Source organism: Ochotona curzoniae, unplaced genomic scaffold (genome assembly GCF_017591425.1).
Source record: "Ochotona curzoniae isolate NIBS_2020 unplaced genomic scaffold, NIBS_Ocur_1.0 scaffold_2476, whole genome shotgun sequence".
Taxonomy (NCBI): Eukaryota; Metazoa; Chordata; class Mammalia; order Lagomorpha; family Ochotonidae; genus Ochotona; species Ochotona curzoniae.
In genome coordinates this window covers 17387376-17412566 of record NW_024467095.1, presented here as the reverse complement: position 1 = coordinate 17412566, position 25191 = coordinate 17387376, and the positions used below count along the sequence as shown (strand labels likewise).

The 25191-nt window shown below is 45.5% G+C and overlaps 1 protein-coding gene across 1 annotated transcript in view; it reads right to left on the bottom strand.

The window, feature by feature from the left end:
• CREB3L2 (cAMP responsive element binding protein 3 like 2) overlaps nucleotides 1-25191 on the bottom strand; it is a 114914-nt gene that overhangs the window by 18714 nt on the left and 71009 nt on the right. The window contains exons 3-8 of the mRNA XM_041002509.1: nucleotides 17031-17206; nucleotides 15109-15196; nucleotides 9671-9855; nucleotides 7183-7329; nucleotides 6277-6335; nucleotides 4219-4287 (exon numbers count right to left, since the gene is read on the bottom strand). Of these exons, the coding sequence (XP_040858443.1) occupies nucleotides 4219-4287; nucleotides 6277-6335; nucleotides 7183-7329; nucleotides 9671-9855; nucleotides 15109-15196; nucleotides 17031-17206 (724 nt within the window). The remainder of the gene's footprint in view (nucleotides 1-4218; nucleotides 4288-6276; nucleotides 6336-7182; nucleotides 7330-9670; nucleotides 9856-15108; nucleotides 15197-17030; nucleotides 17207-25191) is intronic.

Below are 25191 nucleotides of genomic sequence, written 5' to 3'. Positions count from 1 at the left end.
TTCTCCCTCTATCTCTCTTACTCTGCCTTTTAAATAAATGTCTTTTAAAACTTGAACTCATAGAAATAAGATAGAATAAGGGCAGTTGTCAGGGTATTCATTTTGGGGAACTGGGGAGACTTTAGGCAAAGATTATAGACCATCCGTTAGGACGGTTAATTCTGGGAGCCCAAATCCAAGATGGTCATGATGATTTTAATGCTGTATTCACACACTTGAAACTTGGTAAGACAGTACCTCTTAAGTGTTCCTATCCTAAATTTAACAGTCTCTTATGGAGGTGATGGACACATTCATTAACTTGGTTTTAATAACCATTTCATATGTATACATGTAAATTGGCCATTGGACAGTTTAAAAACAATTTCATTTGTCAACTATACCTCAATAAAGCAGAAAACAAACAATTCCCTTGGTTTAATAGGTGCCCTACACTGCCCTGGTCACATTAAAAAAATTTTGTTCTGTAATTATTTTATTGTACTTTTTTGAATAGTAGAGTTGGAGAGCAAGAGAGAGACAGAAAGAGAAGGTAAGGAGGGCAAAGAGAGAGAGACTGGAAGATGAATATTGGAGAGAGAGTTAGAGAGACAGACACACACACAGGGGGAGGGAGAGAGAGAACAAAAAAGATCTACCTTCTATTGGTTCATTCCCTAAATTGCTGAATCGACCAGGCCAATGCAGCTCCCACGAGCTCCCAGTGCTGGTCTCCCAGGTGGGTGGCGGCAACCCAAGCACGCGGGCCATCTTCTGCTGCCTTCCCAACACGTTAGCAGGGAGTTAGATGGGAAGTGGATCAGCTGAGACTTGATTCAGTGCTCGCTTGGATTGCAGACGTCACAGGCTTCAGCCTGATCCTCTGTGCCACAACTGGGGACCCTTGGCCACTTTCAGGAACGACACCCCACTAAGGAAGGTTTCAGACACCGACAGCAAGAAGTAGATTTTTCTCAACAGAGATTCAGATATGAATCCCGTAGAAGCATGTTTACTGGTTTGGAAGTATCTCAGCATATTTTACTGAAATGAAATAGTTCTTAACAAAGGAATACATACACTAAAAGTACATAAATGTAGCATGCTTGAAATGTAAAGATCTCTGAACGAAAAGATCTTGACTTTCAAAAAACCATTTTGTATTTTCAAAGTGGGAAAAATTATACATAGTCTTCACTGAAGCTTAAAAATGTGCTAAACACACTGAGGCTATAAACCTAAACAGTTCTCACAATCACAACAACAACAACAACAAAATCATATATCTGACAAGTAGTTGCTTTCCAAAACACCTAAGAGGTAACACACCCAAAAGCCAAAAACAGACTAACTAAAAAAGGGGCAATATACTTGAATGGATATTTCTCCAAAGCAGACATGACAATGACCAGAGGGTGCAGGACAAGCTGCCGAACCGCGCAAGTCATCAGGGAAATACGGATAAAATTCCAAAGGGATTTCACCTTACAAGTGTTAGGATGGTGACCGCCACACAGCCACGACAAAGCACGTGCTGAGGAGGGTGTGAGGAAAAGGGGACCCTTCTCCACATTTGGGAGAGGCGTAACTTGGCACAGTCATTTCGGAAAATGGCACAGAGGTTCCTCAAAAAAACTAAAAATAGAATGAGCATATAATGTAGCAGTGCCTCTGTAGGGTTTGTCCCCAGAGGAAATGAGATCTGTGGATTTCATTTCCGAAATGTAGATCTGTGGAGATCCACTTGCATCGTGACCTACGATGCACCTGCTTTCCTCAGAAACATACTACCTTCACAACCAAAGAGGGAACGATTGCATTTCATTTTCTGAAACTATAGCCAGACATTTAATGGATGAATCTGTCGACATCACTGCTAGGACTTGCTGCTAAGCAGATCGCATTAGCAGCAGAACCCAAAAACAAAATGGGGGTGGGGGGAGCTATATTGAGAAAGATAAGAAAGAGGGGGAGTATCAACCAGTTGGAATCTATGGATCTTATTTGAATATCTGACTTAAACTCAGAGGAGGAAAAAAGGAAGTGAGCGTGGGAAGAAATGAGAGTCCAGCCAGGATAGGCACTTCCCAGGGCCAGGTGCCTGCAGGCCTTCTCGCTCAAGCACAGCCCGACTGCACCTCTGCTTCCACCGTGTGGTCAACGCTATGGATAACACTCGCATCCTCAGATGAGACCACATTGGACACAAATTCCAAGGACATTTTTTTGGATAGATTTCCCTTGCTTTTCACCAGTTCTTGGCCAGGATATGACCCACTCATAAACCTAGGACGTCCGTAGGAGAGACAGCTATAGGCTGGGTGGGAGAATGGGATCCAGACAGCCTGAAAGCCCAGGAAGCCTCCCCCTGGCGGTAGCGAAGAGGAGATGCAGCCTCAGGAGAAGGATGGTCAAAGGTGAGCAGTGACACCAGAGCGGTGACATTTCAAAGCAGCTGTACTGACCCAGAAGGCCAGAGTTATGCCTCAGTGAGCTGGTGGTGCTTCCTCCTCGTGGGCGGAACACTTGACAGGAACTGAGACAGACACCCAGGCATCCCTCCCCCTACACCTCTGACTTGGTTCTAGGATCAGGCAAGGGTTGAGGCCATCACCCTGGGACACGGCATGGGAAGGAGCTCCCCACCCGCCTTGGACGAGCCCCTTGGGGGGGCTCTGCTGGCCACATGGGAGATCTGAGGTGGCCACCAGGAGCAAAGGGCAGCTTCTAGTTTCCAGCTAGGAAGAAACGGGGTCTCTGCCCACAATGGCAGGGAATGGAAGCTGCCTGGACAGCCCGGGGAGAGGTCCGACTCAGGTGGGCAAACCCTACAGGAGACGCAGGTCTCAGAGGTGAGTGGCAGCCGCTGGTGGCCCTGCAGGCAGGCTGTGTATCAGCTGCCGGCCCACAGGTGAGGTACAGCATGATGTCAGGAAGCCACGGGCTCACTGGGCTGTGTCTTGAATAAGGATCAGGGGCCAGACCGCAAAGGTTGCAGAGAACAGTGGTTGTCAGGTTCAGCTGGGGACTGGGTGCCAGCAGGGGGCTTGATGTGGGTGAGTGGGTTACCTGAATGACCCACACAAGCCCTCATCCCCACAGATGCAGAAGGGAACCTGGGGGGCCCGGTTGCCCTGATTCCCACTGATGGCAGTTTGAAGTGATGAGGATATGAGCCTGATGCTTGAATCGCAAATGAAGAAGAGGCAGGAGCTGCAAGTCAAACTCAATGTAACGCTGAGAGATTTAGCCTGCTCCTTCAACACTGGCAGAACTGCTACTAGCTTAGTATCTTCCTGACAAAAGTCCACTTTTCCTCAGCTTGATCTATCGTGCTTCTGACCGGGGGGGGGGGTGTGGACAGGAACCCCCAGACGACTGTTTGCCTTCCTTTTCAAGCATTGGGGTGCACCTTGATCGCCCTCAGACACACCTATTTAGGAAGCAGCTCTCCACCAGCCACTGTCTTCCCCACGCCCCTCAACCGCCTGCGTATGACGCAGCTTCTGATCTCTTTATGCTCTTCCCAGTTTGAAGCTGCAGGGCCAGAAAGCCTGGGTTTAGAGGCAGCTCTAGCATTTCCTGGGTGACCCTGGCAAAGTCAGCTACCCCTCCTGAGCCTCATGATTCTCCTCTAGGTAATGGGGGTGTCCCCAACAATGTCTCCAAGAGCCAGACAAGCCAATCCCTGCCAGATGGTCACCCTAGCCCAGCGAGTACAGGAGGGATGAGAACCAAACTCCTCCGTTGGTTTTTCAAAGTGGCTTTGAGATGGAGCTTATTAACTCGATTTTAGAAACTACACTTTAAAAAAACAAACATGATTTTCTTTTTTCAATCAATCACCAAAATTAGGTGACCATGCCGAGGCCAGTGTCTCTTCATCCATAGCTAAAGTTTGGTATTATTTCAGGAGGAAATGACTCATTGACCTGATTCACCTCCAAGCCTCTGTTTTCTTTGTTTTGTTTTGTTTTAATAATAATTGTCAGGATCAACCTCTCCACCAAACCTTTCTAAAATAAAGGGTGTGTGTGTGTGTGTGTGTGTGTGTGTGTGTGTGTGTGTGTGTGTGTGTGGCAGGTGGAATGTAGCTGACCACGCATCCTGGCATAACCACAGCTCCGAGCGTGATCTCCTCCACTTTCCTTCCTTCTCTGGTCATCTTGGTTCTGCCTCCTCCTCCACATTCACCTCCCAGCAGGCAGCCCTTCCAGCTGTTCTTTCAGCCACACTCACCTGTTGGTGTTCTCTAAGACTTCCACTTTCTTGCGAAGCTCCAGGTTCTCGGTTGAACAAGATTCCACTCTACCAAAGAGAGAATGAAGCGAAGTGGTCACCATTGGGAGAGCCAAAGTTGAGCCAGGAGCTAGCAGAGAAGCATGTGGGATCAGGACAAAAGGAGGGGACCCACTCTACCAGGGAGGGGAGTGTCTGAGCTTAACCAGGCTGAGCTGGCATGAGGAACCAGGAGCTAAAATGACAGGAAGAACCAAGGTAACAGAAGATGAGCAGGGGTGAGACCAGAGGCAAAATCCCTGTGGGTGTTACAACCTGCTCCTCTACCTCTCGCCTCCCCCAACCCCTGGTGCCATTCCCAAGGCCTGCCACACTTCTGCTGCCCCAGCAGTCATTGCAATGCTATGTTCTCCTGGCCAGAAAGACTAATGAGAAATCTTGGGGCCTGGGCGATGTGCAAGAGAGGCCAGACAAGCTCTCAGGATCTCAGACAAAAACCCTGCTGCTGGAATACACATCCTCCCAAGGAAACAGGAATAGTCATTTAAAAATGTATTTATTGAAAGGGAAAACGAGAGAGAGAGAAGAGAGAGAGACGGAAGAGAGAGAGAGAGAGAGAGATCTTCTATCTGTTAGTATATTTCCCAAACGGCTGCAAGAACCATGTCTGGGGCAAGCAGAAGCCAAGAGCCAGGGACTCCGGCTCCGCATGAGTGATGGGGCAGATTGGACACCTCCCATTGCCTCCCATGGCACAGTAGCAGGAACCTGGATGGGAAGCAAAATAGTGGGATTCAAACTGGTGCTTCAGTATGTGAGGCTGGCACTGTAAAGCAGTAGCTTTACCTGCTGTGCTATGATGCCAACCCCACAGAGGAATATCTTGATCCAGCTTATCCACCGACAGTGGGGGAACAGAAGGAATAAGCAGTGATACATGTATCAGGGTTTCAATCAGGTGGGAGAAACACAACCTTTCCACAGGAAGCCATTAGGTCGCACTGACCGCTTCTCTCCCAGACATGCAGGAAGAATTATTTGTGAGTCTGCACAGGCTCATTCTCATCTTAAAATGATATTAGCTTGTCGGATGCAGAACTGTTTCCTAAGGCTGATAAAAATACATTTTTAAATTTTTTAACAACCTTCCCGATATTCAGGACTTTCTGGAAAAACAAAAGGTGTCTTGCACTATTTCTGAAAAGAATCCTGTGCCTACAGAATGGGCTTAGAGGACAGCAAAGCAGGAGCCGCCAGGCCGACTCAGGTCATGTTGTATGCGTTGTCTACAGTGTGAGGGAGCATGCTCAATGAGAACCAGGGAAACCAGAACGCTGCTTGCTTTTTTTTTTTTTTAAAGAGTTATTGTTGGAAAGGCAGATTTACACAGAGAAGGAGAAACAGAGAGATTTTTTTTCAATCTGCTAGTCCACTCCCCAAATGCACGCAACAGCCAGAGCTGAGCTGATCTGAAGCCAGAAACCTGGAGCTTCTTCAGGCACTACCACATAGGTGCAAGGTCCCACGGCTGTCCTATGCCGCTTGCCCAGTCCAGAAGCAAGGTGCGGCATCAGAAGGGGAGCAGCCGGGATACAAACTGGAGCCCATGCAGGCTACGGTGCTGCAGGCAGAGGATTAACCTGACGAGCCACTGCACAGGTCCCCACGGTAACGCCACTGAGGGGAAGTACCATCTGTCCTTTCTCACACTTACCTATTTCAATAGAGTGTAAGAAAGTTAACATTGGCACTGGGTAGAAACAGAGCCGCCAAGGGTGTCGGGCCCTTGGCTTGAATCAGGGTGGTTTCAAGGCCCAGGAAGTTTAGTGCAAGTGAGGGACGGAGCCAGCAAAAGCGAGATCTCATCTGTCTGGCTCTCTGCTTTTCAAGTAAATGAAGTCAATTCATTGTCAAAGAGCTTTAAGGTACTCTTCTTACAAATGCTCTCTTCCAACCGCCACTAGGTGGCAGGCAAAGCCAGCTGATAACGCAATCATCTTTGCAGGTGACAAGAAATTCAAGCGCTTTTCTTGCTCAGGGATCCGCTGGTCGACTTACTTTTTCTCCAGGCTGTCCATGTATTCTTTCTTCTTTCTCCTGCTTTCCTGGGCAGAAATCTAGGAAAGAAAGTGGGAGAAAGGATTACTTTCCAACTGAGTACAAAAAGCAACTAAGAGCGGGAGGAAGACAGGAGGTTGTCTGCAAATCTGTGATCACCTTCCACCTGTGGGCTAATCTGCTGTCATCTCCCCTGCTTTCTTCTCCACCCATTAGGCGCTCCCCTTCTCCCCACTGAAAGGGGGCGCAGGCTAGAGCCAGCACAAGCTCATGCGTCCTAAGCCATTGTCATGGTCTCAGATAAGCGACTTCAGCTGGTCCAGTTGCCCAGTTACAATAACCCAGCTGGGTTGGGTTTTGCGGGAACTCCCTGCCAGTCCTGCCTGTGGATGCGGTTGCTTAGCTCTTGGGACCTTCCTCTGTCTGCCTCTTCTCTCCTTCTGCACCTCAGCGTTGCCCCGGGGCCATCAGTGGCCTGTGAACTCCTGCCCGGCTTTAGGATTCGGAGGCTGCCGAGAGCAGCTGCAGACAAGTAGACTGTACAGAACTGTGGGTCACAGACCGCTTTCAAAGAAAAAAAAACTCCTGATACTTTTATCTTTATCTACAAGTAACAACTACATGCACTAGAAGAGAATATTAGCAACCAGAGGATGAGAACTAAAATTCGACGGCAATTATGACTTCTCTTTGATGAATGGGTTATCTCAGCAAAGCAGTGGGCACAGCCATTTAGGAGTTCAGTGGCCCAACGTGGATGGAAGGGGCTAAAGGAGGGCAGGGATGTGGCAGGAGGGCTGGGCCAAGGGGGCCGGAAGGGCATGCTCCCCACCACGGGATAGGTGGAAGCTGGTTCTTGGCAAAGGCAGGGAGGGCCTGCTGCTGGCTTCCGCTCGGAGGACTCACCTTATTCTTGATTTTCCTGCGGATTTTCTTGAGGGCCTTCTCCTCTGACTTTGTCAGGGGCAGCTTGGTGGGGATGGGATAGCCCTCTGCAATCAGGGTCCTCTTCTCCTCTTCTGTCAGGACCAGGGGCCCCGAGCCTTGCAGTTTCTGTGCAGACCAAGGGGCAGAAAACAATGAAAGGAGCGCACCTGTGCACCTGCAGAACCATCCCCGATGGGGCCGCGAGTCTCACACACGGCACAAAGAAAAGGACTCCTGTCCGCTTTGAGGGAGAAACACCAGGGGCAACAGCGATGGGGAATCAGCCTGGTGCGGCGCCTGAAGCACCAGGGTTACAACTCAAGGGAGAGGATAAAGAAGGCTCACCCCCCCTGCTTCCCAGGAAGTACCCCTCGTTAACAGGTTAAAAGAAAAAGTGTGGGATTCATTTTGCACATCCCTCAAGAGTTCCTGGCCTTAAAGTAACGAAGCACTTGCAGCTTGGCTTTGTGGCAGAGTTCTGTTGTTCTCCTTCTGAAACTCCAGTTTTATGTCATGTGCTTGACACCCCAGGTGTCGCTTCTCACGCCACTCACGGCTAAGCGCCAGAGCACCTGCTGGCACCTTGCACGGAAGTCTCTGGTTTTAGTAGTCCCAGATGTCCGTCAGTACCCAGGATGAGCAGCGAGGCTCATCTCATGCAGCTCCTAACAGAACAATGTGCTTAGTCATGGAGTCAAAACAAACTCCAGCTCTCACCAACCCTCCAGTAGCCAAATTCATACCCTGGAAGGATGGCAAAATGGACCGGTAACTGCAGGTGCCTTAAACATTTGAGAAAGAGAACATTTCTATGTATTTTTTTTAAAAAAGAAAGGGAATGAATTACAGAAACAAGAGTGTATTCCAAGTGTAAAGAAGTATTTTGAAAAACAACTTAAGACACCACTCTGCCTAGAGTTCCTGAAGCTATGAAGTGTTGAATTCTATAGGAAAACACATGACTTTGGGCAAGGGTAGAATACAGAAGACAGGATTGCTCCCATGTACTGCTGAGGCGGACTGGTCATAACAGACCATTCTAGTCGTACAGGAGGACAGCTAGTCTAGTCACCCAGGAAGGAAAAGTCAGGTTCAAGTTGAGAAGGTAAGAAGAGGTTGGTAAGAGGATGATGTATGTACACATACATGAGAATACAGATTTACAACTGCCTGGGAGAGGATGAATCTAAATTTCCCAGTTATGTTAATTGATGGATGGGTCATCTATTTAAGTATTCCATTTACACTTAAATTCTGATCACAATACTTTATAACATTGATTAGAATCTTCATAAAAATCAATTCAGTCATCAGAATCAAAAAAGCTAGTCGTACCTATTTCCCCCGCCCCCCACATTTAGACAATGGATGGAAGGCAGATGACCATGATGCTGAACTTGAGTCCTCGGGCTAAGATTTGTGCCACACACAGAACAGGGTTCAAGTGTCCTACAGATTTGAATCTCAGAGAGGACTTCTAATTCATCCAAGACTGTAAGTGGTATCTCTTAAAGACGATAACTCTTTAAGACGATAGCTTAAAGATAGCTCTTAAAGATGATCTAAATTGATAGCCAATATTCATGTTATAATTTTGAGGAGAAAAAAAAACCCAAACTCCTTATGGTTAGGACTCCGTGAGCATTGAATAAACACTGCAGCTGTAAACATGGAAAAGAGAATTCTGGAAGCAAGCTAGAACCTATGGTAGCGCTTCAGGCTTGACCTCTCCCTCTTACAGTCGTGCTCTTGTTTGAAGATGATTTGTCCCTGCCCACTCCTAAACTCATGCGCTGGGGAGGCATGTGGCCTACAGGTGCAGATCTCCATATCCCATGCTGGAGTGCCTGGGTTCAATTCCTGCCTCCACCTCCCACTTCCAGTTTGCTGCTAAGGAAGACCCTGGAAGGCAGTGTTGATGACTCAAGTACTTGGTTTCCTGCTATCCACAAGAGAGCTAAGGCTCTGGCCTTTTGTCTCCACTCAGTCTCAGCACACCAGAGGCATCTGGAAAGTGTACCAATAGATGGGACAGACATGTGTGTGTGCTTATTGACTAAAGAATAAAAAAGAAAAAAACTCCTATTAAGACTTGGTCCCCAGTTGCAGTGTATTGGAAGATGGGCCCTTAGAAAATGGAGGGAGCTGGTCCAACAGGCGTGGATAATTATGGAAATAATAAATTATTATAAAACAGGTTGGTCCACCCATCTTATTCTTGCTTCTTCCACCCATGCCTGCTTCCCCTTTAGTTTTTTTCTGACATGCAAAGCACAACATACAGCTCCCACTGAGAACCAACAAAACCCTCTTTTCTCTGCAACTTTCCGAGTCTCGTGTGTTCTGTTACAACAACACAAAAAGGGCCAAGTCATTTGGTCATGAAACAGAAACTTCTTCCCTGGAATAAAACCAAACCAAAAGACTCATGGGCGTGACTGCTCAGAGATGGCCATCGGATACTTACGTGTGGAGCTGTGAGGAGAGGAGAAGTGGAGAGGGCAGAAGGGGTCCGGGGCACGGATCTGGCAGGGCTGTGTGTCTGAGGCAAGCTGAAGGGATGTAGGCGTGGGTTGGGGCTCAGGCTGCCCTCTGAGTCACTGCTGTGACTGCTGGGAGGGGTTGGTGGTAAGTGCAGGTGGTCCACAGAAGCTAGAGACAAGAAGCAGATTCCATCCATCACAGGGCAGCAAGACTGGGGCCAAGAGATGGTCCAACTGAACAGAGCCACGCCCTTAGGGAATTTGGGACAGCTGAACAACAGAATGAGGACTCCGAAGCTCCGAGATTGTTGAGCCGGGGAGGGGAGCGGAGGCCAGGTGCAGAGTACAGTACAGACTAGTGCTCCTTTTGTATGAAAAAGGAGAGAAACTATAGAACCACATTTTCTTGCATTAGCATAAAGACACATGGAACATCTGGATGCTGGTTTGAGTCCCAGCGGCTCCACTTCTGATCCAGCTCTTTACCAATATGTCTGAGACAACAGCAGAGGGTGGCTCTGGTGCCTGGACCCCTGCATCTACATGGGAGAGGCAAAAGATTCTTGTGGCTCCTTACTCTTGGCTATGGCTTGGCCCAGCCTGGCCATTGTGGCCATTTGAGGAATAAACCAGCGGATGGAAGACCTCTCAATCTCTCCGTCTAGCAAGCTGTAACTCGGCTTTTCCAAGAAAAAAAAAATCTTTACGAGATAAACAGAGAGAACACAAAAGTGTATACAAGAAATCATGCAAAGAATGACTCAGGGTAAACAGAGAGACATTTTTAGAAGAGATGACAGCAGTTAGTAAGACTTTCAATGAATCTTTTTAGAGAATAGTTTATGTAGTTTAACTCATAAACCATGCTAATGTGTTGTGTGCTTTAATGTAAAATCTCTTAAGACACAGCAAAACCCAGCAGCCCGTGAGGGTTGCCAATCGCTGCTAGGGAAGGCTCATTTGTTTCTGGAGGAATGTGCATGGTAGGGCCTACAGGCAACAGGCCAAGCATTCTTCATTCAGAAGATACTAAATCCATCTTAAGAGAGATGAGTAGGCGCAGGAGAAATGGGAGTGCAGAGGAGCCTTCCTGAATGCCCCCCCTGCCCTGTGCCAGGGTCCCAGGAGCACCACTGGGCATCAAGCAGGCAGCTCTAGGGCCTCAGCAAGGGGCCTCTGAAGGAAGAACCCAATCTGGGTTCAGGCTGAATGAAAGCACTTTTGGGTCTTACCCCAGCTTTTTGTGAACAGTGGGTTCCTCTGTTGAGCAGGCCCCTGTTCCTGAGCCAAGGGAGATAACCTGGGGGAAGTCCTGCAACACAAACCCTTCCGGGAGCCCCCAGACAATAGAGCCCTCAGTGTAGCTGCTCTGAACTGGGCACAGCGCCTGGCTGCTTTATAGTTATCTGGGTTGATGAAACCAGAGGCCGGCTTGAGGTCATGGTCAAAACTCAGCACTTCATCTCCTAATCCCTTGTTCCAATGGGCACTGCCCAAGGTACTACCGATGGGGAGAAACAATCTGAGATGGTTAATGACCTAAGGCAGATAAGGGCACCCCCAGAATCCCCAGCAGCCCTTGGAGATTCCAGTCAACAACAGCGCGGCTCTCTTTTGCACTGTGACCCCTGAATATCCAAGGTCTCAGGAAGTAATGGCCCTCTCAGCTGCTCCTCGTAGAACCCCTCCCCTGCACATACTCTGCTTCTCTTCCGTCCTCATACTCCTCTAACTCTTCTCTCTCTGTTTTTCCAACATACTACATTTCTCTAGTTGCTTCCCGTCTCCCATCTCGCCCAGCCAGTGTCTTTCCTGGTTAATGGAATATCCACAAATATTCTTAAAGGGAGAATATTTATTCTAAAATGATCCTGTATTTTCACACCAACCCTGTCACCAGCCAGCTGAAGGTGGCTAAGCCACGTTTAGTATGTGCCTTACATATGCATGTGCTTAGGTACAAAGTAGGAGGTTTATGAATGCTAGTCAAGCTTTTTCCTGTGTCATGAATACCACGACATTATGACTTTAAAAAAAAAGTGTGTTTAGTTATCATCCCAGAAGGCTGGCTCTGGCTCCAGACCCAAGTTTTCCACAAGCGTAGACTCTTGGAAGACAGCAGTGTTGGATGAATCACTGGGTTCCTGACGCCCACGTGGGAGACCTGGATTGTACCCTTGACTCTGGGCTTGGACCTGGGCCAGTCCTGCCACACTGGACATTTGGGATGAGAGTCTTCTTGGGATGAGAGTCTTCTTCCTCCAGCCCTCTATCTTACACACACACACACACACACACACACACACACACACACACACGTATCTGGTTTTCAAACACACAAAAAACGTACAAAAAAATAAAATCTCAGAAACCAATCTGGACTCCTATTAGCATGTACCATTACATTCCCCCAAACTTAGAAATTGTACCTACAGCTCCCTTGTCCCTTTCAGTTGGCAGAGGTCAGATTATTCTATGCAAGGGCTGTTCAAAAGTTAATGGAGGGGCTGGCATGGTGGTATATCATTATAATCTTCTACCTGAAATGCCAGCATCCCATGTGGGCACCAGCTGGTGTCCCAGCTCCTCCACTTCTGATCCAGCTCCCAGCTTGTGGCTTGGGAAAGCAGCAGAGGATGGCCCAGGTCCTTGGACCCCTAAAACCATGTGGGAGACCCAGAAGAAGCTTTTGGTTCCTGGCTTCAGATCAGCTCAGTTCTAACTACTGTGGCTGCTTGGGGAGTGAAACAGTGAATGGAAGATCTCTCTGTGTCTGTGTTTCTCCTTTTCTCTATATAACTCTGATTTCCAAGTAATATAAAGAGTAAAAATTAAAATTAAAACATTAATAAAAAGGAAATTAAAAGATAAGCTCATTCTGGTACAAGCAAAGGGTATTCAACAAACTCTTGGAAAAGGAATATAGTGAAGAAATTTCTATTTTTTTCACACTACATAAACATCTTTTAATTTCATTTTTCCTAAACTACCTTTTCATGTCTTCATTATAAGGACAGGATACCCGATCCAAAAAAGAAAGAAAAATGGATTACACAAAAAGTGAGTGAAACTAACTTGAATTTTATCTCTCCTACCTAGGGAGAGCTACTAGTAGGTCAGTATCAGATTTCCAAGCATCATTTGAAGTGCTCCTCCTAAGTTACTGCAAGAGCTGAGGACAGCAGGCCACTTTGCCTAGAAACCCTGGTGTGTTTGGGCATATTGGGTTTCTTTATCTCTGCGCATCCAGGATAAAGAGAAAGGACAGTCATTTACTTGATTCTCGGAACATTTCTCCTCCCGTGACCCCAGATTCTTAAGCCACTATGAGACACTGAGGCAGTTCTGATGCCTTGTGAACCATACTGCAACACAGATGAAAAGAGCACGGTACATCTGATAATAATAACCAGTGCCATAAAAACTGTCAAAGCAGCATATAAAGCTAAAAGTGAACAAGGGCTATGGGTTAAGCTGCTGCTTGTTGCATTCATAACTCACATCACCATGCTGGCTACTTCTTTCTTTCTTAAGGTTTATTTATTTATTTGATAGGCAAAGCTGTGGAGAGCTGGAAGAAAGAGAGACAGAGAGAAGTCCCACATCCATTGGTCCACTCTCCATGTGGCCACAATGGCCAGTGCTAGGCCAGGCCAAAACTGGGAGCCTGGAACTTCACCTTGGCTCCCACAGGCTGGCAGAGACCCAAGTACTTGGGCTATCTTCTGCTGCTTTACCAGGTGTGTTAGTAAGGAGCCAGATTGGAAGAGAAGCTGCCGGGACTTAAACCAGAACACATATGGTATGCCAGTCTTGCAGCCACTGCACCGCAATGCCAACCCACTGTTGTCTCTACTTCTTATTCAGCTTGCTGCTAGGGCAGCCTGCAAAGCAGCATTCATTGGCTCACGTGCTTGATGACACCGGGAAAGAGTTCTGGGTTCCTAGAACACATCTGCCGGGTAAACAAGTGTATGGAAGGTCTCTGTTTCTCTCTCTCTCTCTCTGTGTCACTAGGCCTTTCAAACAGATGAAAACAGTACAATTTTCCTTTTAAGAAATGGAAAGGCATCAATGTATATAATTTAATGCCAAGACACAGCATCACAATATGGATTTTGATAAATATTATTAATTTTTAAAATTCTTTTCTTTCTTTATTGATAATAAAGGGCCAGCCCAACTGAACAGGCATAATTCAAACTCTGAATTAATAAAATGTGTACCCGTCACACATTTATTACTTTGACACAGAGCTTTTCTATGACAACTGCGTCTACTAAACCTCACTAATGATCTGTATTCCCAAATCTGGATTCAAGTATAAACAAAAGGGAGCCGACAGCAGGACCACAGACCCCAAACTCAGAAAAAGCAGGATGTGTGCAGCAATGTCAGTGCACACGACGTAGAGAGAGCCACACTGGGCCGCAGGAGGCTCAGAGGTCTGTGTCCGAGACACCCAACTACAGCTTCAGCGAAGAGGGAAAAGGTTCATGAGAAATTAATGCAGAGAAAGAAAAACGTGGAGCCACTTCAGACAGCACATCATGTACTTCTAAATGATGACGAGAATCCCAGCAGATGCATCACTAGAAGCCATCAACATGACCACACGGGGGGACCCCCTGCCAGACCCCCTGCCACGGTGCCCATCCAAAGTTAGCATTGAAAAAACACTGAATAACCCATAAAGACAAACTACATTCTTTTTACAAGGTACTGAAGCCCAGAGTGATTTTGAATAAACAAGATGCCTTTGTGGATTTGGATATTTGCAACGCTGTATCAGGCTCAGGCCAGGAAGGTATGCGGTCACTATCCATGTCACAGCAGCCTATCTAAGTTTTTGAAAAATCTTCCAGGTTAGGAATAAAAGGGCAGCACCGTGTAACTGGAAATGGGTGTATACATCTCTGAGAAAGCAATATTTACATTTCAGAATGTTTATCTGGATTCAAGACTTTTACAAACAGATGTATTCCTTTTCCTTAATGCTTCTTAGATTTGAAAGGCACAGAGATACACAGAGAGGATGAGAGAAGTCTCCCACCTGCTGGTTCATTCTCCACTTGCTTGCAACAGTCAGGTCTGGGCCAAGCTGAAGCCAGAATCCTAGAATTCAAATAGAGGAGCAGGCACCCAACTACCTGAGCCATGGCCTGCTGCCTCTGAGCGTGTGCAGGAAATTGGAATTGGGAACTGGGAAGTGGAGAGCAGTTATTTCATATTGGATGTGGGTGTCCCACGTGTAATGTTAATCATTACGCCAAACTCCTACCCTGGAACAGAGCCATCTCATAAAAACAGCTGCACATGCTATTTCTAAACACCCCAGTGCTCCTGCCATCCTGCCACGCTCACTCTTCAGACAATGGAACCACTTCTAGCAGCCTAGAGAAAAGCCAGAAGACACACAGACCTTCTTTAGGAGAGAAGTTGAGGAACTGATCCACTTCATGAGGCTCCAGCTTGATTTTAGGAATAATCATCTGGCACGAGGAATCAACCTGAAGGAACATTTTAAACACAGTTGTTAACAACTGGTCACAGCCTTGAAGGAGCAGACCAGAGGGTCTTCCTCTTGGGCAGCCCTGCATGTCTGGAGCACTGCTCCTCCACCAGGGAGCCACACCAGTTCCTGACCTTCCAGTCATCATCAAGCCTGGCACTACTGCTCACAGATCTCTCAGAACTCGAAAGGCTCAGCTGTCAGTGCTTCTTTCTAGGGTTTCTGCGGTCCACTACAGGCACTCTTCCACGAACCATTCTGACACATTTTTGAAAAGGTTCCATCTCTACCAGTTTGTCCTGCAGGAGGAACTCTTGCACACTGAGTGACAACCTTTGCTTCGGGTTTCCACAGGACTGATGACAGCGCTCTGATAACCACACAGCAGGCAGAGGGCAGAGGATGAAGCTTAGCCGGCCCGTCACAAGGAGCCAGACCAGGGCTCTAATCTGTGTCAGTTGCCTTCTTGATGTCAACTGAACTCAGGTCTTAGTGCACAAGGAGACGACTACAGGCACCAGGATCCCAGTCCTATTATGGGATAGCTTTCGAGAAAGAACTTTATGAGGACAGCAGCAGAGGTCTTCCACCTACAGCCCTCCATCTTCTACACATGGACCTAGAAGGCAGCAGGCAGTGACATGTCTGTGGCACTAACGAGTCTGTGTGCCCTTCTCCAGGACACACACACTCTCTAATTTGCTCCTCAGAGATCTGATTAAAAAATAATAATAATGGAGTCATGACTCACACCCTGGTATTTTGAGTTCTAAGAAAGTTAGGTCTGACTTTCAATATCTATGTAAAGATATATCAGTACGATTTTGATCCATTGCTATACTTTGGAAATATGCCTAGCTAAGGGGGAATAGGATCAAATTCTACTCACCCCAGGCTTGAAACCCAAAGGAAGTTTGTAATTTTTAATGTTTCCCATATGCAACACAGTAAGAAACACTAGTAGATAATTTCCCCCCAGAAACGACATTTATGCTTCTCCCGCCAAATCTTAGATGCAACACCCAAGCATGGCCAGGCCACAAGAGCCACATCCACCAAAGCCCATAGGAGATTTCTGAAATGTGCAAGACAACTCAGTTTTGCTCAATGAAAGTAAAAGATTACACATACATGAACTAGTATTCCTAAAAGCCATGGTCCCAGAAGGTGTGGATTGTATCATTACTGCACCACTTCCTTTCTATGGGCTTAAACGTCAATGTCATCATTGATTGTACTTAGCCTGGTGGTTAAGATACAGTTAAGTCCCATTCTGGAGTACCTAAGTTTTGACACCCAGTACCAGCTCCTGACTCTAGCTTCCAGCTCACCCAAACCCTGGGAGGCAGTAGTGATTCCTCAGTTAATTGGGTTTCTGCCACCATATGGAGGACCTAGATGAGTTTCCAGCTCCTGGCATAGACCCAGTCCAATCCCAGCTATCGGGGCATTTGGGTGTAAACCATCAGGGAGCTCACTCCCAGTCCCCTTCTTTCTTTACCTCTCAAATAAGCAACAATTTAAAAAAAATCTTTAAAGATCAATGCCATTGAAAAATTCTTCCGCTATGGATATACTATATATCTTAAAACTTTATAATAGTAATAAAAAAATGAAATAAATTTTGCTCCCAAACTTTCTGGACAACAGTTTTAAAGAAAGTAATAGAGTCAATGCCTAACACCAACACATGTCCTTGAGATCCACACACACAAATACAAAATACAGTCATCTCAAACACGCGCAGCCACCATCTCCAAAAATACTAAACTCCTTCCTGGAGAGCAACACATTCTTGTTCACCTATTCATAAAAGAGAAAGCTGAGCGTACCCCAGTATGTACTTCCAGTGAGGGTTCTTCCTTTTCATAAGGTGTAGAGATGGTTGTGATGGTCAGAGTGACAGACGGGACAAGTCCTGGGGCTGGCTCGTCTGTGATCGGCTCTGTCTTGATGGTTGCTGAAGGAAAGTCGGCAGAAAGGTACCATTTCTCACTCTCCACTTCCTCTGCGGGGGAGAACGACAAACACACACGTGAATTTGTGCAGGATTTCGGGCATATGTAAAATGACACTGCCTTTCCCCCTGAACAAAGTTCCACCCAAGAATTACTGAGAGTAGAACAAAATGAAATAAAGTGAAATATGAGAGTGGAGATAATTGCACAAAGAAGTGAATGGTAAAATAAAATCTACACTTGTATTCAACTGCAGGGGAGTGCATGTAGAGAAACTCCGTAAGGATCACCATTCTAAAGAAAGAAATGTGACTTCCTGGGTCAGACAGGCAGGATGGAGACGACATACACAGAATATGAGGGAAGTAGAAATTTCCAATCTGTGACAATTTACAAACCAAGGGAAATGTGCTATCTATTCAAAATTAAACAAATAAGCTTGTTTAAATATAAAAGAGGGGCCGGTGTTGTAGCACAACAGGCTAAGCTGCTGCCTGGAACACTAGAAATCCATCATGGCATCAGTTTGAGTCTCGGATGCTCTGCTTCCTAATCCAGCTCCATGCTAATGTTCCTGAGAATGCAGAAACTGGCCCAAGTGTTTGAGCCTCTCACCCCTCCCATAAGAAATCAAGATGAAGTTCCTGACTTCCACCTGGCCCAGCCCTTTGAGGAGAAAGAAACAAATGGTTGACTACAAAGACTTAGGACCAAGGATAGGAGACAATAGCTAGCAGGCCTTTTTCTCCTTCATTGACAGTGATTGGTTATCTTGTTTTAGCTTCTCACTTCCGTTTTCTGTCCTCTTTTATTCCTTGTGATAGCATCCAACCTTCAACTCATGTAGACTTTCAGAAACTTGGTTTGGCGCTTTGGGAAACTTCCAAGTTCACAGTAAACATGTAACATTTGCCAAAAAGCTCATCTGGGCAAAAGGACTGGTCAATAGGACTTAGCCAATCTGAGTCTTGTCTTGCTATCAGCTCTCAGGGTTTTCTTAAGGCCTGAGGCCAGAGGACGAGCAGAGGATGGAGGGAGTAGCCAAGGCACCTCCTTTACTGAACATACATGGTGTACTTTTTCTCAAAGACTCAAAAGTAGTGCTTCAGCCAGCCCTGTAGAAGCAGGCAGGCATGCAGAAAAGAAGTCCAATGCATTGGGAGGAGGTGTGGAACAGAAGACTGAATCCAGAGGCCTATAAATCCACATGCCTTACCTGACAGTATTAGCAAAAATGAGTCTAAAACCAGTCAGAGACACATCCATCTGGCTTATAAAAAACGTGGAACACATCCCTTATCCTGCTTGGTGACCCATTGTTTCTCAGGAGAGCCATGTCATTCATATTATGAAACTATTTCACATTCAAGAACTTGACACCTGCTTTCAGGAAAAGTACCTGAAAATCACTGAGAACTGGGAGCATTACTGGAAAGGATGACAACAGAAGCTCAATGCTGAGGTTCGTGCTTGTTAATACTGTATGAAGCATCTTTCAGACACAAAGGTAGGCTCACACTCACAAATGGAAAAAATCTTTTGCCTCACTCCAATATGTCAGCGCTCGTATTCATTATCCTAGTCCCAGCTGATGTGCTGAGCTAACACAGAGATGCTCAGTACTTCTGTTGGCTCAAGGTGTCTTGCTCTCGTGTCATTTCCATCACTCACAGGGTGTTGGCAATCTCCTGGCCCAGGGGGGAGGGAGGAAACTAAAGGCCTTATGATGGTAGCCAGAGGAGGGAGACCACACTGTACTCGACACAATTCCAGCGGCCACACGGGTGCCCGGCTCAGCTTTCTGGGAGTCAAGAAAGATTCTACTGCCTCATCCACAAGAAGTGTAGGGACAGGAAGATGGTTGGGAGCAAGGAAGACACCCTCAGGATACAGCATGGAAGGGCAGCAGGTCAGAAAGATCATGTTTTCTTCAACTCATAATGAGATGTTCTTCACACCTCTGCTTTGTGATGTCAGTGCTTAAAGCTTGCATAAACTGGGACTGGCATGGTAGCTCAATAGGCCAATCCTCCACGTGCAAGCACTGGCATCTCACATGGGTGGCACTTTGTGTCCTGGCTTCTCTGCATCCCACTGCAGCTCACTGCTTATGGCCGGGGGAGGAGTTGAGGATGGCCCAAGTCCTTGAGCTCCTGTGCCTACATAGGAAATTCAGAGGAGAGAGCTCCTGACTCCTGGCTCCCGGCTTCAGATTAGCTCAGCTGCAGAAAATGAGGCTATTTGAGGAGTGGACCAGTGGATGGGTCTGTCTTTCCTTCTCTCTGTCCTTTCCAATAATAATAAATGCATCTCTTTTTTTTTTAAAGAAAAAAGCTTGTACAAATGAAGCCATATCCACCCTTAGAGGCTGGAAGAGGGGTGGCAAGAAGAAAAAGGTGCACAGCCACAAACAGCAAGGAAGCATCCCCAAGGAAAAACGTGAGCCCGAATCACCAGGACATTGTGGGAAAAGACCAGACGCCCAATGGTACAGCAATGGAAGAAGTTGCATTCACAAGCAGACACTGCATTAAAGTAAATACGAGAGTATAAAACCAGAATGAAGGCAGGTTATGGAAGCAGTTCTTCCAGTTGAGTAAAGCATTCGCAAAGAGCAGGGCACACACACAATAGAGTCAGGATGGCTTATGGTTCTTTACTCACAGTCCTATCGCTCTACTTAGTGTGTGTTAAGTATGATCGCAGAGGCCTCAGGAAATGCTGGCCACAGGCCTAGGGATGCTAACCGAACTGCAAAAGGCACTTCCTCTTTCAAAGGCAATTATACTCTCCGGTGAGAAGCCCAAGGAAGCTGTCTCTCTCCAACCCCTGAGCGTTTCCAAGGCTAAACAATGGGCGTAGTCCTCATGCTCCCACTCCCAAGAACAGCTACTGAGCACTTCATTTTGAAGAATGTTCTAGAGTGAGAAAGTTTCATGCCTTCAGGTGCAATGACATCATTTGGGAGATGAGGGACGGACCCAGACCCCTGGATCCCTTCCATTAAGGAAACAAGACAACACACGGACAAAGATGGATGTACAAACATGCTCACTCAGGCATTATGCACAATCACACAACACTGGTAAGAACCAAAACATCACGGAGAACAGCAAAGGTTAAGTGAACCATGGTCACTCCATATCATGGAATACCTACACAAACGCTAGCATTACATTTATGAGGCTCTTTTAGAAGCAAAGGACAAGTTGCTGATAGAAGGTTGGGAAAAAATTTTGCACATAATAATATGCTTCTAATGAGGAAAGGAATAAAAATGAGGCAAATCAAATATACTAAGACAGTAAACACAGTTCAGAGCAATAATTCAGAAGATGGGTGGCATTTTTTTGTTTTCCATGTTACAATATTTCCAAATTTCATATACTAGGAAACTTTTGTCCCTTAAATGATCAGGCTGGACATGCCCACTTCTGCCTGCTCTATTTTTAACCTCAGAATGGCAGCTGTTACAGAAGTTTGGATGATTCAAGAATCCCATCTAGAGGCCCTTGAACAAGAATAAACAGGTATCTTTTGTAAACAACTTCTATTATTGGCTAACAGTCCCCACTCTCCTTCCATTGCCATCTTTAATTTTTCAACGTCCTCCCACTGTGAGCTAATCCAATCCAAGCCGGTTGGTTATGGGACTTGATTTAGTTAATGACATGCTAGCCTCTTGCACAGTATAGTCTTGAAATGCACTTTGCCATCACCAGGAGGAGGAGGTACCAGGAACAGCTACTGGTCCCAGAACAGTGAAAGCCTCAGGGCAGAACCAGCCTCAGGTGAGGTTAGCCAAGATCAGGCAACTCTCAGGTGGCTCTAGAGGTACAGTAAATCTCACTGAAACTGGTAGAACCATTCACTCGACACCAACACAAATCAGTCACCTCCAAGGCCAGGGACAGTAATAGTGAGCTGTTAATAAATGACTATTGTTAAAACTACTGAGTTTTGGGGTGATTTGCTATGCAACAACATAGAATAAAGCTTATATATCTTATATCTGAAATAAGAAATTAAATCCAGGGGGCTAGTATTGTGGCATAGTGGATTAAGCTGTGGTTATAATGTTTGAGTTCCATATGCTGCCAGTTTGAGTCCTGGCTACTCCACTTCTGATACAACTTCCTGATGATGTGCCTGGGAAAGCAGTGGAAGATGACCCAAGTGCTTCAGCCCCTGTGTCCACATGAGAAACAGGGAGACAGTTCTAGATGCCTGGCTTCAGCCTGACTCAGCCTCAGCCAGTGCAGTCATTTGGGGTGTGAACAACCTGATGGAAGATCATCTCAGTGTGTGTCTCTGCAATTCTGCATTTAAAACAAATAAACCTTTAAAAAAAAAAAACAGTTTTAATGCATTACACCAGAATCTACTGAATCTGCATTTTTCTTCAAGGTAATTCATGTAAAATATCAACTGCAAACCAAATCAATAAATACCTTAGACCAGTTAGAATTACCAGTTACAAAGAATTTCAGATGAGGAAAGTCACCCATAAGTTTGGTGAGAATAACATTCCAGTGGCAGCTGAAATTAGAGACAAGAGCATTCATTGTGAACTACTGGGTGTTAGCTTGTACTCTGTCCTGCAATGGAAAGAAATATCAAATCACAGAACACAAAATGAGCAAACAACCTATGAAGTAAGCAGTTAAAAAAGGACAGAGAAGAATATGTATTAAAATTTTTAAACACAGCTTTATTTTTGTAACTGTGTGGAGACATTTGCCCCCTGAACCAGATGCCAGAGGAACCCAAGTCTCAGACATTCTTGGCAAACTAGAACTTCCTGCTGGGATTGCAGGCAGCCTTACTGGCAACACGTGACTGGGGATGTGTGAGGCGCCTCACTATCTCTTCTTTTTTTACTGCTTGTGGCATAAACACATCCCAGTACAAAGTTTTGTTACATTCCTTTTCTTGTTAAAACTATTTCTTCTTTACTATTTCTTTACTAAAGAAATTGTTTTTAACAATTCCTGTCACTCATGTTTACTATACTGTTGCCTGAAGCCTGCTGATTGTTTCCCAAATCTCCTATGATCTATCTTTAGAGGGGTTTGTGTGCTATTGTTTAGTTAACTAGTAACTTTTAGCTGACTGCTTGCCCTGCAAAAATCTTAGCATAAAGATGCCCAGAAAATAAAGTGTGCACTGGTTCATCTCACTTTTGTATCACCTGTATCCTGATTCTTCTTGGCGTGGATGTTACACTTCAGGTCCCGGTCCCCTTTTAGAGAGACCCACAACATAGCTACATCTTTTTTTTTTTTTGCAAAAAGATCAGAAGTGCTGCTGAGGCTTAGATCTGCAGTTTTCCTTGGGTGTTTACTGGATGTATCACAAAAGCAAGAATCAGACAGTAGTCTGCACAACTTTCTGAAACTTCAAGTTCAGATACAGAATGAAACAAATGTTTTCCTTAAGTCATATTCACACACCATTATGTTTCAGTTCAGATGGAAAGCATCCCCTGATGAGTGGTGCATACTGTGGAAGAATCACAACCTTCATTTCACCTGATTCTATTGAAACAGCTTCCTTTGAAAGTCAAACTTAGCTGGCACGTTTCCTCAGTATCACCACTTAACTCTCAGCAAGAAAATGTCCAAAGCCAGTGTGGTGGAGAGGAGCAAGTGCTTCACACCCAAGCTCAAGATAGAGTAGCCGTAAACAATCGGACTCGAAGCCAAAATTACCAAAATATCAAAGCAGCCTAGCTAAAAATGCCACAAACTCAAAGCCAACGTAAAGGTAACAAATGCAGACCCCCAATCACATTATGCACTGCATGGATAACTGCATTCATTAGACACTGATTCTTGAGAAAAACCTATACATGTGAAATCATATGCAGGGAGCCAGCTGCATCTACTGCACACAGACATATGTAGACACAAAAAGTGGGACTGGCGCGGTAGCCTAGCAGCTAAAGTCCTGGCTTTGTATGTGCCAGGATCCCGTATGAGTGCTGGCTTTGTCCTAGTGCCGTGCTTCCCATCCAGCTCCCTGCTTGCGGCCTGGGAAAGCAGTCGAGGACGGCCCAAAGCCTTGGGACCCTGAACCCATGTGGGAGACCTGGAAGAAGCTCCTGGCTCCTGGCTTCAGTCTGGCTCATCTCTGGCTGTTGTAGCCATATGCTGAGTGAAACAGTGGATGGAAGATCTTTGTCTCTCCTCTTTGCAAATTTGTCTTTAAAATAAAAATAAACCTTTTTTTTTTTAAAAAAAAAAAAAAAGAAAAATCACATGGGGAAAAATCCACTTCCATGGTAAACACACAGAGATCAACTTACTATTTATATGTGTAAAGTGAAAAGGAAATTTGGTAAGTTAAGAATGCCTCATCTAAATCCTTCACCAAGTTAGCAAATCTTTATTTTTTCATTTTTTTTGTCATTCATATTTCTTTTCATGTTTAACTTTGGTTTAAAATTTTTGAAATAACATTCTTGGTTTAGACTCAAAGGCTTTACTATATCATTAAAGAGCTCAGCAAACAAAACTAAAATTTCAGGACTAGGATCAATAATCAAATGAAAGGAGGTCTATTTAACTCACATACAGTGAATTGTAAAACGGTCACAGATCATTAAAAATAGTTTTAAATCATTGTCAACACTCTGACAGAGTTTTAAAACAAAGTTTGACAAAACACTATGTTTGTAGAAAAACTGATAATACATAGACCACTTCGTTTTTGGAGTTTTTTTAAATTTTACTTCTCTCCTGTAAGAGAGAACATGCAATATACTTAAAGCAAGAATGCTCAGTTTAATCTTATGTAATCCAAGCAGGGAGGGAACAAGAACTCAGTTGGATGTGTCAGAATCACAGTAAACTGCAGTCCATCACCCGTTTCGAAGGAAGACGGAGGCGTGAGTTCCTCTCCCAGAGTGGCTTCACCCTGCAGTGACTTTCAGGCCCGAGTGTGACGCGCAGCTGTTGACAACAGAAAGAACAGCAACCCACACGCGGGAAATCCTAGCAGAGGTGACCTCAGTCCCTAACAGTCGCCAGACCCTGCTCTATGGATTAACGCAGCTCCTACAGCAACAGCATAAGGTAAGTATGTGTCTGTTACCATTCACATATTGAAGATCAAGAAAGAAGACATGAAAGCTAAATGCTTGCTGTTAGTAACTGGCAAAGCCCAGGTTCAAATCCAGCCAATTCAACTCTAAAGATCAAGTGCTGTATTCAATTAGCATTCAAATTCTGCCTGTAGGATCTTGTGTTTACAATACAAATTTAAATGAGTTTTTGTGGACTAAGTGATAGATTTCAAAAGATTTATTTAGTATAGTTACAACATTTTCACACTTTTCATTGCAATTATTAGCCTCATTCATGAACGTTCATAGTGATTTTACTTGCTAGACAGAAGTATACAGTGTTTTCTTGCGCTCTTCCAGTACTGTAATAGCTAAACAAAGAGTCATTATCTCACTGTTTTAAGAGAAACAACATTATCTTTTCCATTTGTTGAAAACAAAAGAGCGAAAGACTTAAAACATATGGCAAAATGATGTATCACAAACCCATACTTCAAACAGAGGATACCGGTTCTTCTGCTTTCCCCGACTCATCACAATGAGCCTCTTCCTTTAGTGACCCTTGCTGGAGGACCTGCTCACCATGCTAGGTAAATGACATTCATCCTCCTTTACTGCCCAGAGTCCACGACCTCTAAGATGAGTCAGATTGGTGCTCCTGTCATCAGCTTCAATGAAATGTCATGAGGGTAGAGTTCTTTATCTTGTCCCAGTGACTTTCTGGTCCCACTCATTGGTGGCATGTCAACACAGACCTCCACCACAGCAAACCAGAAGACTCTGTCATCGATGAGTCATTCCTGCCCGCCCTGTGCATTCTCCCGTCAGTACTGACGCTGCTGGCGAGTTCATCTAATCCTTTCAAAATCCTCGTTTCCTTGGCCGAGTGTGCTATACACTTCCCTGTTCTCCGTGGGGAGCTATATCCCTACATCTTTCCCTAATACGCTGTCAATCCAGAGCCATTTT